This window comes from Aspergillus eucalypticola (assembly GCF_003184535.1).
Source record: "Aspergillus eucalypticola CBS 122712 chromosome Unknown BO83scaffold_5, whole genome shotgun sequence".
In the NCBI taxonomy this organism is placed as follows: domain Eukaryota; kingdom Fungi; phylum Ascomycota; class Eurotiomycetes; order Eurotiales; family Aspergillaceae; genus Aspergillus; species Aspergillus eucalypticola.
Window position 1 is genome coordinate 1,029,268 of NW_020290279.1, and position 12,239 is coordinate 1,041,506.

A 12,239-nucleotide genomic window follows, 5' to 3' on the forward strand; every position below is an offset into this window, starting at 1 on the left:
CTTATCAACAAAGCATGTGATTAGTCTAACTTACTACGCCACCATTCCCTCCACGCTGTATAAGGCTAAACGGCACGCTCCACTTCGAATGGCCTTATGATGCAAGAAACCAACATCGTGGCGGAAATTTAACTAAGAACAATTTAGGCACCTTGGAGATGAGGGCTACTTGGTAGGCCTTCCAGGGGGTTCTCCAAAAGGACAGAAGTGAGTTTGGATTGCTGGGCCTTGCGCTGAAGATTCCTACTACAATAGTCGTCATCTGCGCAAGTTCAAGGGGATCAATGTACAGCGTCATAGCCTGCATGTATACAATCTCGGTCGTCGAAGCGACTAGGCAAGATTTGCCAAGAATGGGAAAGCTACTGACTATGAGTTGGCTATAGATGAAGAAATCCTCAATCCAAATGCTCACGCTTCTCACTCAAGCCTACCATTGCTGATCAATCAATCTGGATGGTTCTAGATATCGGACCTGCTTTGCCAACCCGTGGGGTAACCAAAAGGTGTTTTGGTACTGAGTTTGTCTTTTCTTGAGTACGAGCATATTTGTATCTCTAGTATCCAGAGGTATTGGAATTGATGAAGCAGGACTGTTTCCGAGGCGAAGCTTCACAACCAATGAATATAGAAAGAGCGTTCGAAAAGAGTTTGATATGGAGTAGAACTTATCCTACAGAGCTAGATAAGGAAGATCTGGGAATACAGAAGGGATGAATTCGCGGAAGGATAACGGACTAATCGTACAGGCAGGTCATTCCTCAAAAGGAAGGTCCCGCCAGCAGTACTGCCTTTATAATATCAATTTAGAAGCAACCACTTACAGAGCGACGACAAGACCTCTAAAGCGAACAATCTATTTCCTACTGGAGACCAAACTGATCTATGTATACACGCTATAATTAAAACGACACCCGCTAAAGTTCATCCTTATCCCAGCCAGAAGAAGCCTCGTCCTCTTCATCCTCGTCAGGGTACGGTTCATTGTCCCTTTCTTCCTCCGCCTGCTGCTGCTTTTCAGCAGCAACTCTCTTCGACAAGGCCGCAATCTCATCGTCATACTCAGTCCACTCAGGTACCTGCCTCCTAGCACGATCCAACTTCGGCTCCTTCGTCATAGGGTTATTGCACAGGTCAATTGTACGAGCCTGCGACTGCGACTCATCCGAGCACCAAGTCTCACACCACAGCCACTCCTGCGGCAGACTCTTGATCGGGATATGATGTTGCATGTGGTTCGGCAGATCCTGGTCCAGGTTGCTCAGACTCTCCGGATCAGCTGACAGCATCTGGTACTGTCCACGGAGGCGATCACCGGCGGCGATGGCACGGAAGCGGTTCAGGTCGACGACGTAAAGCGCGGAGATGTGGTAGGGCTGGCCGCGGAGGAAGTTCTTCCAGTACCCCTGCTTCCAGAAGCGGAAGCCTTCCATCTCGTGGCGGGAGTCGCACATGGGGGTAAAGCCGTAAGGAGCACCTTCGAGGTCGAGGCTGACGAGGTCGTACATGTCTGTGCGGACTATCTGGTCGGCATCAACGAAGATGACTTTGTCGAGGTCGAGGGGGAAGAGAACGTCCAGAAAGAGGATCTTGTAGCCCCAGATTTCACGCTGCTTTTCTTTCTGGGCCCGGAGCCAGTGTGGCCATTTGTATGTGACCGTTTCGTAGGAGAAGTTATACTCCTTCGCAAGGTGGGGCAGGAAGGACTTGAAGGAAGGAGAGAGGAATTGTTCGATGAACCAGAATTTCACGCTGTGGTTGGTGTTGCGCATCACTGAGACCATCATAATGTTGAGCATACGCTCGTAGAGGTGTCCACTGGCGACGGAGAAGATGTTAATGTCAGCCTGCTTGCCGCTGGCACTGCCTTTGGTGCCGACTCCGACGCTGGATAGGATGCCGGAGGCGAAGTTGAAACCCTTATTCATGTAGTCCATCGCCGAACCTGGTCTGGGGTTGGTTTCGAGGACGTCTTCAGTCTCGTAGCCCTTCTTGCGGGAGACACGCGGGAAAAGGGTGCGACCTTGGAAGGAAAGGAGGGCCACTTCGTTGCTTTCGTCGCCGGGCTGGGGGTTGTAGCCTAGGCCGCCTACACTGTCGAGAGTAAAGATACGTTCGCTACGCCCCGGTTTGAGGTTAATGTTCCACAGTCCAGGTTGGGCTTTGAACTGGAAGTATCCGAGGTTGGCCATGATGATGGTATCCGAGAAGTGAGGGTTATTCTCCGTTCCAAGGACAAGCTGGACTCCTCTAGGCGGGGACTTCGTGGTCATATCACGGGAGTGGCCCTCGATCAAGATGTGTTCCAATGCGTAGATAGCATCAACATTCGAGCCCTCCTTGACGGAGCTGAGCTTTATATTATCAAGATCATGAACAGAGTCCTTGGGGGCCACAAGCCACGACGAGGGAACGTCCATGCCCAGGGTGAGCAGTGCTTCAACGGGGACGCCCGAGAAGGAGGCCGTGGGCCGAGAAATCGAACCGTCTTCCTCAAATGATGGCTCCGAATCGAGAACATAACGATAGAAACGCTTGGTGGGAAGTTCTTTGATCTCCTCGCGGGGATTTAGGACCAACCTAACTCGGACACTCGCTAGCTCGGACAGTACTTTCAAAATCGGGAGCCACTTCTGAGCGACTTCGGATGTTGGATCAATAGATGCAACAATGGTGATCGCTGGATCCTCAGAGTTGGAGACAGTAATCGCCGAACGCGCGTCGTTCCATCGGTTAAACAAATACAAACGGATGTCCGAAGTTGACTCATAGATGCCCTCTGGCACATCCGAAATCGTAGAAAGCGTGGTAAGCGAGGTGAGCTTGGCAAAGTCGAGCGGATCAGAAAGCTTCTCGTCAAATTCAAGTGCTTTGACCGCCTTTGCTACCGGAGTAATTCGCTTTTGCTTCTCATAAACCAGTAGCTGGTCCAGGTCCTCTGAGGTCAGTGAGATGTCTTCGGCAATTGGTCCGACGACCCTTCCGTTGACGATAAGTGCCCTTTCGCCCGGAGCGAGTCCAAGCCCTTGTACTACAGCTCGCTGAGCCTCCCAGAAGTGTGCCGCATCCCCAACTTCCTCATCTGATGGCAAGGCGGAAGACGCGATCGCCTCCAAAACCTGACTGGCATCCACCTCTTTGCCACCGTTCAACAAACGGCGAACGGCGACAGACCTAGATGCTGGGGGCGCCTCAAGCTTTGGATTGTGTAGGAAAAGCATCTCAACTTCACCATGTGTCTTCCGGCTCTCGAGGGCCGCACTAAGTAGCTCATAACCCGTTTCACCATCAAAGTTGCCAACAACGATGGCATGGGCACTCTCCAAGGCATTGCTTTCGTCTAGCGCTAGACGTGGAATCTGGCTGAAGAGCTCCCCTTGGGAGTCCGCAATCTGCACCAAGTCCACAGCCCGGATCTCTTTCGGGTCTTCTGGAACAATCGCCGGGTTGCGTCGGTCAAAAGCCTGTGAAAGAAACAGCTCTGGCAGCCAAGTATCTTCGTCGACCTCGGCATCAGCAATCTTTTGTTGAATGAGCTGGGTATCTCTGCTGATCTTTGTGCTCATTTCCTGCGCCCATTTATCATTGCGGGTGACAGGAATACCGTTAACAAAAGCATGTGATGGCTCGTGCTTCATCCCTAGACGGTTTAGGTACGCAGTTGTTTTTGACACCGTCGCGTCAAATACACCATTATTCAAGACTTCATCTAGAGATAGAGAAGCCTTCTCAGGACGAGGGTTCCGGTCCTGAGTTGCAGCCTGGAAGCAAGCCTTATCCGGAGAAGCCAACTTGTTTTTGGATGCCGACTGCTCCAATCAGTGACTGACAATCAATAGCGGATTTGGGTAGGGCATATCGGCTCTTACTGCTTCGAGGTAATCCATAAAACTGGCGAGACCAAAAGTCTCTTGAAGGTAATGAGCGACCTTGAGCTGAGCAATTGCTCCGTCCGAGAACGTAACCGGAATCAAACCAAATCTGACGGGAATCTTGTTCTTCACAAAGACCTGGATCGTCTTGACGACAATATCGGCATCTTCAGTGCTCGTCAAGTCGACAGGGAAGACAATATTGTTGGAATCGCGGCGCACTGCTGGAAGCTGGCCTGGGTACGTGCGTTGCATAAACTACGAGACATTAGCATTCCCACAATAAAAGATCGTGGAGGCACCTACTCCTGCAAGTTCGCTGGGCCATGATTCATAGCGTGCATCCTTTTCGAGATTGTTCAACCACATGATAACACCACCTCCCTCAATGTCATCACGGTAGTTGTAACGCTGAGGGCCATCCTGGGCCAAGGCCTCTCCAAGCAGAGGGTGTGACAACAGTTCTACAGCATCTGTAGCGGAAAGGCCTAAGTTGCGGAACTTCTCGATCAATTTTCTTTCACGACGCAAGTGGTCCAGGAGAGTGAATGCATCCACTTGTCGAGGTTCAATCTGAACTCCGTTGATCCAAAGCACGTTAAGCCCTGGCGGAAGCATACGCAATCTGCTAGACCGAATATCTTGCAACAATTCAGTGGAAACGTTGTGAGCCGCAACACGCGCAGAGTACTTGGGGAAGTCCTGTGACAGCTTCACGAGTGTGTCAAAAGGGTCATCGCTATCCAACACATAGCCTACCGTGTTCAGCCCAAGCCGCGAAACTTCTGAGGATGACAGGGGTCTCAGGTCGTCCAAATCATCCTCCGTCGCGTCAGACTTTCCGGACTCAATGCTGCCGGTCCCTCTTTCTTCCGCATCTCTATCATCAATCACAATGTAGTCCGTCCGCTTCAACGCCAGCTCGACCCCGTATCCAGACACAAAAACAGGGCGAGGAGTCCAATGTTGGGGAGGCCTATATCGTACGCGATACGAGACTTGTCCTTCTTTTGCCATAGCACTCAGTGACTGGTGAAATTCCTTGAACATCGGGGTCGCTATATCCGCGTACAAAATCGCTGGAGGTAGAGAGGGATCACCGAAGACACGATCGAAAGGGAGTTCTCGTGGATCACTACAGTCGGAGCTGTTAGCCAACCAACAGTGCACGCAAAGTTGAGATTAACCACTCACTCAGAACCTTCAACATCCTGTTGAGCACGTTCCATAGTAGACGAGCAGTATTGCTTTCCTTCCGAGTGCACCCAAACAGGACAGACCGCATCCTGCGCGGCCATCAAGGAATGTTGAACCGAAGCATTATAGAACTGGTAGTGAGCCGTGATCCGCGGACTGGCAGATCTCATCGCCAGCGACAACTTGAAAGACGAGAGACTTTCGGGGGTCCGTAAGTGTCCATCCTCACGCACAACTTCCAAAAAGCGGTCATATAGGTCCTTATCCGTAACAGCGTCGTCGAAAGAACCGTCGGCGATCCGATCGAGTAATGGGAAGTATGAGGTAGAGTTCTCCTCTGCGGCGGATTCTCTATAACAAAATCAGCCCAAGAAGCAAGAATAGTCGCCTAGGTCTGTACGAATTCCACTTACAGAAGCTCTATCAGATAAGGCGGGGAATCAAACGAAGCTTGGAGAGCAACATTGACTGACGGACTGGCGCGTCCCTGGATAGCCAGCAGACCGGCAATCAATACAGATGCAAGTCGCCATGAGGCGACATTTCCCAGTCCAGATACCATCGTCACAGTCCACTACAGGAATGATACCCTAGAGCTGATGGCAGCCGGTGTTGACTAGCTAGCTGTTCCCGATAAGCTAGCTAGCAAGCACTCATAACGGGCGGCGGATAAGCTCGAGGCGATCAATGGCAACGATGTAATTTCCAGATCAGTATGATCAATATATAAGCCAATTAGGCATTTAAAATGCCCAGTCGAGCTTGCACAAGAAGTTCCTCCGAGTTGTTGAGCCAAGAGAGCAGCGCTTATAAGTCTGGGGGGCATTTGGCCACATCGCGGGATGGGCGAGCTGCTACGGTCGGCGCAGCGGCCAAAAACGCCGAACTTCCGCGCTTTAGCTGCAATGGCCCATCAGTCGGCAACTGCTGTCACAGTATGTAACTGGATCCTTTATGAGAGTATCAAGGCATATAGCAGTTCCCCGGAGTCGATAGAGGCTACGCGGGGGTCTACACGTCCAAATTCGCAGTGTTCTCTCCCTATTTTGTTGCCTGGGGTTGTTCCCGGATGGCTTGAATGGCTCTAATGAAGACTATGCAGATTGGTATAACTTTCATTGTTGTCTGGCTAGTGAACAGCAAGATTCGCTAATAGAAACAGGATCGTAATCATTTATGTCAGTCAGTAATCGTTTCAGAATGTGTCAGCACTTTTGTCTTTCCAGCTTTTGTGCTTTTTTTTCGCCATCTGGCGTTCAATCGCTTGAAGATAACCACCCTATACGCCAGTCTTGTATGCAAACCCAACTTCCATATGAAATCAAAAGAAAAAAAAAGAAGAAAAAAACAAAGTAGTAAAAACCTGATGCACCTTGAATCCCACGTTCAGACTCCCAAATAAATCCAGTGTTGAAGCATCCAGGCTTATGTTGATTCTCGCCTTTGCTTCTCCCTCTTAGGAGAAACGAAAGACAGTTGAAAAGATTGAAGAAAGAAAGTTAGAGAAAGACAAGAAGTGAAAGTTAGCACCAGGCTATACAACACTTCAGTTCCAACTCATGCGGTGTCCTTGCTAAGTTGCTTCACGTGGGCCTTTTTGCGGTTGGAAGCCTCCCACAGAAGCCGCCTTCTTTTCTGCTCATCCACCTCGAACAGTGAATTGTCTTCGGTAGAGCGGCCACCAGTAGTGTCTGGCCGAACACCGAGGGCGCTAGTGGATCTCATCTTTTTAAGATTCCTCGCCTTACCGGCATCACCCAACTTCCGAATCTCGCGGGCCAGCCGCTCAAGCGTCGACCCCGACTTGTGGTTGTGCCCCTTGGGAGAGGGAGGTGGGGGGAGGGGCTTCTCTAGAAGGTCATCCATGCTCTTGCTGCACTCGACAGGCGAGGAAGGAAGCTTCTCCCCCGTATCAAAGCTGATGCCCGAATCGACTGAGCGGCCTTTGTGAGCCCGAGGCTGAGACTGAATACCCTCATCCACGCCAGCCGGGCTAGACACCGTTGTGCATTCGTCAATCATTTCATTGGCCGCCCGGAGATACTTGTCTAGGGCTTCTCTGATCAATGGCCAACCATTGGCTGATCCCTTTGGAGCACCCTGAGCGATCACTTTTGTGAGAACGTCTGGACCGTTGACCTCGACGGCTGCGATATACCGGAAAAACCCATCCCGCTGTGACTTAAGAATCTGCGGGGTGAGGTGCGAAGTGGGAGAAACGGTTGCCTCTGTGACTGGGGGGAAAAGTGTGTTGAGCATGGCGATACAATTGGCCTTGTTAAAGGGCTCCATCAACATCTCGTTGATCAACGTCTAGTCAAGTAAGTTAGCCTGGAATAAGTCTTTGAAGTAGCGGCAGGTAGGCTTACCCAGCGACGCAGACCAACGTATATCTGAGTATAAAGAGCTTCCACTCGGCGGCCCTGAACAGTAATAGTTTCAAGCCAAGTCAAAGCGCCAGGGTTCTTTTTCGCCAGCTGGGCCTTCTCCTTCACATCATTGGGCTCCACTTTTAGCCGTTGCAGCGCGTCTGCAACCTCTTTCCGGCGACGGGTTTCAAAATCCTTGAGGTAGTCCAGGGCAGGCAATGCCTGGGGGAAATCAACCTCTTCCAACTCAGGGGTGAAGCAACGACGCAGGAATGAGGTGACGAAAGTTGGGGGAAGCGAGCAAGGCTGTGAAGGCAACCGCGAAATTTGATGAGTCAATTGAGCTCGGAAATCAGCGGCAGGGTCCAGCGAGTCTTGGGAAGTCGACGAATTGGTGGGGCGATGAAAGGCCGTTTCGGGAGCACGAGTACCAGGCGCCGGTTGTCTCGTGGGATTGCAGTTCAGCGAGTACATGGTGCGCAATGGAATCTCATAGGTACCAGGGTAGCGGAGGCAATGGTCAAAGATCCAGGTAAGGCCAGAGCCATCAGGGGCATCCAGAGGTTCCTCGACACGCGTCATTTTTGATGACATTGATGGAGATGGTAACGAAAGTCAAGAGTGAAGAATGACAAGGTCAGCTGGTTAACAGGGACCTATGGAAAGACCGGGATATAAAAACCAATCTGGGATAACAAGCAGACTAGGTCCAGTCGGGGAAAAGCGAAGCCAGGGGAATTGTGTGTGCGACGTGATAAGACGTGCAGGAGATCAAAGTGGGCAGGAGTTACTTGCAATGACGGCTGGCATCAGCTGCGTGTAACCTGTCCTCCCATAGCACGGATATGCGCCTTAAGAATCAAGCTGGGAAACGACAAGAAGGGGCCTTGGCTAGGGAGAGCAGGAGCGCTTATCCCTTTCCTTCTCGGTGTGAGGGGGGCAAACGTTCCTGCGGAAGTGCCTCGGTTGGATCAGCCCGGCAGGGTGTCAGTTCGATCCGCCGGTGGAGTAGTGGTATCTTTTTAAGTTTCTTTGTGATCGGCTTGAGTGATTGGTTATTTTCCAGTTTTGGAAAACTAAACAGCTAAGGAGAAGCGAAGGATCGGTTTAGAAGGGTGGCAAGGCCTCGAGGACGCAGATACTAGATGTATGAATTCGAGTCACACAGAGGCAATAGTACCCGGATAAGGTTGCTTTCAAAGCAAACAAGATGGGCGAATCACGATGATGGATATGAAGGTGGTAAAAAGGTAGAACTTTGTAGATAGTTCTCCTTAGTCGTGTTGGTTCCTTGTATTTTGTTTTCGATGTATCAGAGAGCAATAAAGAACCAAGCTGGCAGTTTGATGTTAGCCAGCAATAGTTTCCAATGATGATCTAAGTGGAGAAACGATTGTGGAGAGAACGAGTGAGACACAACAAGGGCGACGAAGGAGGTGCCGACCGATGAGACGTGATGTTGGAAGTGAGAAGAAGGGGAAAAGGGAAAGTGAGATGTCTAGAACAAAAGATAACGAGCGGGGATAGCGAGAAATCAGATACTTTAAGAAAAAAGATCACGAACAGGAACAGGGACCAGCCGAGTGTTTTGTGTGGAGGAAGAGGGGGAAGGGAAGGGGAGGTGGATAGCTCTTAGTCAGACGTGAATGGCGCGGACGGCCCAAGTGAAGCTAGCAACTCCGATAGGTTGTCTTGACCACACGCCGTTCTGGACTTTGGCCGCACCCACTTTCTCTTCCTTCTCTCTTCCGCCGGCCTCCATCCCAGCTCCTTCTTCGGCCACTCAAGTGCTGCCGTCCATTCCGGTTTAACTCCACGATCGATCGGCTTCATCCCGGTTCCATGGATGTCACCCGTCCTGGTGAGCTCCAGTCCGTCCTTCCAACCGTTTCGCTTGCCAATCATCACCCGCTAGTCTAACGGTAGACGAGATTGTTTGTTTACTAACATCTACGCACCAGTCTATTTAGGATGTCAATGTGGGAGAGCAGCTATAACGCCACTGGCTGGTCTCTTGTGCTGACCGGCAACAGAAATGTACTTTCTGATGGTGGATAAGCAGCAAGAAGCGTCTAGGAAGAAAAAATAAAGGCCCCTCTCAATTGCAAAACAAACCCACATTTTGTGCGCAGCTGAATTTATTTTTACGCCTGCCTACTCGCCACAGGCCGCATAAGGGGATATGCACGGAGAATGCATCGTTAACCAGCCAGACTTCCGCGTAAGAGCTTCCGGGCTCCAGCAGGCAGGATTTAGTCCGCTCGGAGGACAAACTCCTTCGTGGTCGGCACGAACTAACCTCCCAAGAGGGCTTAGGGCGCCGATAAATGGACCCAAATAGACGGCGGACTTTCGAAATTCAAAATTGAGCCCTGGCGTCCTTTCTGGTGGCTGTGGGGGGTTTTCTTCGCTCGGTCTCGATCTTTTGGCCGCACCAGGCAATAAATTTTTGCAGGTCGTGCGCGCCTCCTTCGTAATTCTAGTCAGATGGGTTGATTGATCGCTTGCTGAATTACTTGATCCATCATACCATGCCAAATTGGTACCATTGAACGTGCGACACTCGATGGAGACTGAAGACGACGAATCCCACGGTCCAAAACCTCGGTTCTACCGGGCTGTCAATTGGGGGCGTGTCAGTCAAGGAGGGTCCGCCAGTGACTCTTGGGACCGTCCGTGTGGGTCTCGAGTCAGGACACGCAATCTATCTCAGGACGTCCACCCACGGAACCACCAGGCAATGAACAGATTAGCGAAATGAGGCAACTATTGACACTCGGATCTCTCGCTGGGTAATAAATAGCATCGCCAGTGCGTCATACCTGAGGCTCGGTTTGACATTGCGTACCTGGTTCTCCGTACAGTCGTACACATCAGAAACTTAAAGGAAACGACGACGCCAGTGCGAGTGGGATGTGTTCACTCTTCTCTTTCTAAGACATTTAATATGGTTTTACCTGAAACAGACTAACACGAGTGCGACTCGTACGTCGTTCATAGACAACGCCTATACCTGAGCATACGAAGTGTAGTCATGAGCTCCCTGCCAACGTTGCGGTGCGATTCTGGCTCTCAGTTGGTCAATTAATGGTCGGAGAAAGTACAATTCAGGCCAGTAGGGATATTTGCATGTGCACATACACGTACGTTCGCCTCAGCTCCCAGCAACACTATTCCTTGAGCCACAGTAGAATGGATTTCCACAAATCACTGGGAAATGTATGGATAAACATTGGTCCCGTTGCTTTTCCTTCTGTGAGCAGGAAAGGCAAGATTGTCGCGAAAGAAAGAAAACCTCCCTTTTGATTGGCCACTGCCCATTCGGCGATCAATTAAAGGGCCTGATCCTGCATGCAGGATTGTGGGATGTGATCTACCACCTTGCCCACGAGGGGAGTAATTCCATCCAGGATGTTGGGCGCAAAAGCACGAAACATTTACGGAGCATTGTACCCAAGTACCCAAGGGGGAAATGGAAACGAGTAAGATCGCCAAAAAAAAAATAATAACAGTCTATAACTGCCGGTGATCCAGACGCCTTGCCTATCCCTTTTTGCCGGAGTGTCCGGGAACGACCGCAGTGCCGGAGATCGTCTTCTGCCAGTCCATCTGAGACAAGCAACTGATAAACCCGCCCCTTATTGCCGGGAGACGGCGATCAGTCAACCATGATTTCATAGCAAAGGCTAATTGGCACTAGTGATCAGCTCTGTCACAAGGGGTAAATCAGTGCCTGTCCAACCACGGTGTACAGGAATACGGAGTACATACAGTAATCAGCCATGCTACGGTGAGCCTGTCAGCGACTTTTGCGGACAATTTCTTCAGGTGCTGCATTTGGTGCAGGCATCACGAACCATCCTGTCCGATGTGGGATTGCCTGCAGTAGCTTTCCGAGGATGAGTGTAAGGCGACGCAGCTAAGTTTCGCGGACTTTCTATTGTCCAGCCATTGGACGCTTGATGGGCCAGAGATCGCTGCACCTGTACACCCACCGAGGAGTACAAGGTCAATAGGCCTTTGAGTAAGGTAGTGCCTGTACACGGTACCTGGCTTCATCCTTGTCCGGGGACAAGCATTTGGAATGGAGGTCAGACGTTCAACCTTTTTCTGTGCAACATCTACACCTCCATAATGAATGGCGAGCTGAACCTCACTGAACAGCAACCAGCGAATACCCTCAAAAGTGGTGTTTGAATAAGTGGCATCTTCGCGACAAATACTTCTTGGCTTGCATCTGCAAAGATATTAGTACGAAGTGCCGCATCCGTGGCACTTGGGCAATTTCAGTAAGAAGAAGCAGAAGATTGAGATTTCCTTGTTACTCGAATTGGAGAGTAACCATCTACTCTACAGCATCATGAATGCGCAGCAATCCGTTGCGCTGCCGACGGTTTGCCACATAGTAGCCTATCGAAATTTCTAGTACATTGTATCTTCTCGGCTTGACAGCTGCACACTCTCTCTTAGATAATACTCCCTTGCACCGATTGTGGACACGCATCATGTGCAAATGAAAAAGAAGCAATATATTGTGTAAGATTTGGAAGAATAGTAAACCACTTTTTGACGAACCAGAAATCCTATCGGGTACCAGATTATCGTAGTGCAGTATCTGTGCATCTAGTGTAGCCACCCACATTCGTAGAAGCTCAATTTCCCTCGAAAGAAGTGGCTGACATAAGATTCGACAATAAGAGAGATTGCATTATTAGGGAACAGATATTCCTCGCTATTGATGAGATGAAACTATCAGTACTGCGTAAATCAGCCCTGGAATATAGATGAAACCCGACGGTCA

General features: G+C 50.4%; 2 protein-coding genes across 2 annotated transcripts; both read right to left on the reverse strand.

Moving 5' to 3' along the window:
• Positions 1 to 866: 866 nt before the first annotated feature.
• Positions 867 to 5,821, reverse strand: BO83DRAFT_435128 (putative UDP-glucose:glycoprotein glucosyltransferase). Its single transcript, XM_025535867.1, has 5 exons — positions 5,483 to 5,821; positions 5,067 to 5,420; positions 4,179 to 5,007; positions 3,870 to 4,130; positions 867 to 3,809 (listed from the first exon to the last, which is right to left on the reverse strand). Exons 1-5 carry the CDS (start codon positions 5,629 to 5,631, stop codon positions 918 to 920), a joined length of 4,485 nt encoding a protein of 1,494 aa, XP_025391242.1. The 5' UTR covers positions 5,632 to 5,821; the 3' UTR covers positions 867 to 917.
• Positions 5,822 to 6,525: 704 nt separating this feature from the next.
• Positions 6,526 to 8,157, reverse strand: BO83DRAFT_203338 (uncharacterized protein). Its single transcript, XM_025526651.1, has 2 exons — positions 7,439 to 8,157; positions 6,526 to 7,382 (listed from the first exon to the last, which is right to left on the reverse strand). Exons 1-2 carry the CDS (start codon positions 8,030 to 8,032, stop codon positions 6,627 to 6,629), a joined length of 1,350 nt encoding a protein of 449 aa, XP_025391243.1. The 5' UTR covers positions 8,033 to 8,157; the 3' UTR covers positions 6,526 to 6,626.
• Between the last annotated feature and the right edge of the window lie 4,082 nt (positions 8,158 to 12,239).

Coding starts and splice junctions, on each gene's coding strand:
- BO83DRAFT_203338 (XM_025526651.1), bottom strand. CDS start 8,032: ATGTCATCAAAAATGACGCGTGTCGAGGAACCTCTGGATGCCCCTGAT. Junction 7,383..7,438: donor ACGTTGGTCTGCGTCGCTGG/GTAAGCCTACCT, acceptor TTACTTGACTAG/ACGTTGATCAACGAGATGTT.
- BO83DRAFT_435128 (XM_025535867.1), bottom strand. CDS start 5,631: ATGGTATCTGGACTGGGAAATGTCGCCTCATGGCGACTTGCATCTGTA. Junction 5,008..5,066: donor CAGGATGTTGAAGGTTCTGA/GTGAGTGGTTAA, acceptor CTCCGACTGTAG/TGATCCACGAGAACTCCCTT. Junction 4,131..4,178: donor GGCCCAGCGAACTTGCAGGA/GTAGGTGCCTCC, acceptor AATGTCTCGTAG/TTTATGCAACGCACGTACCC.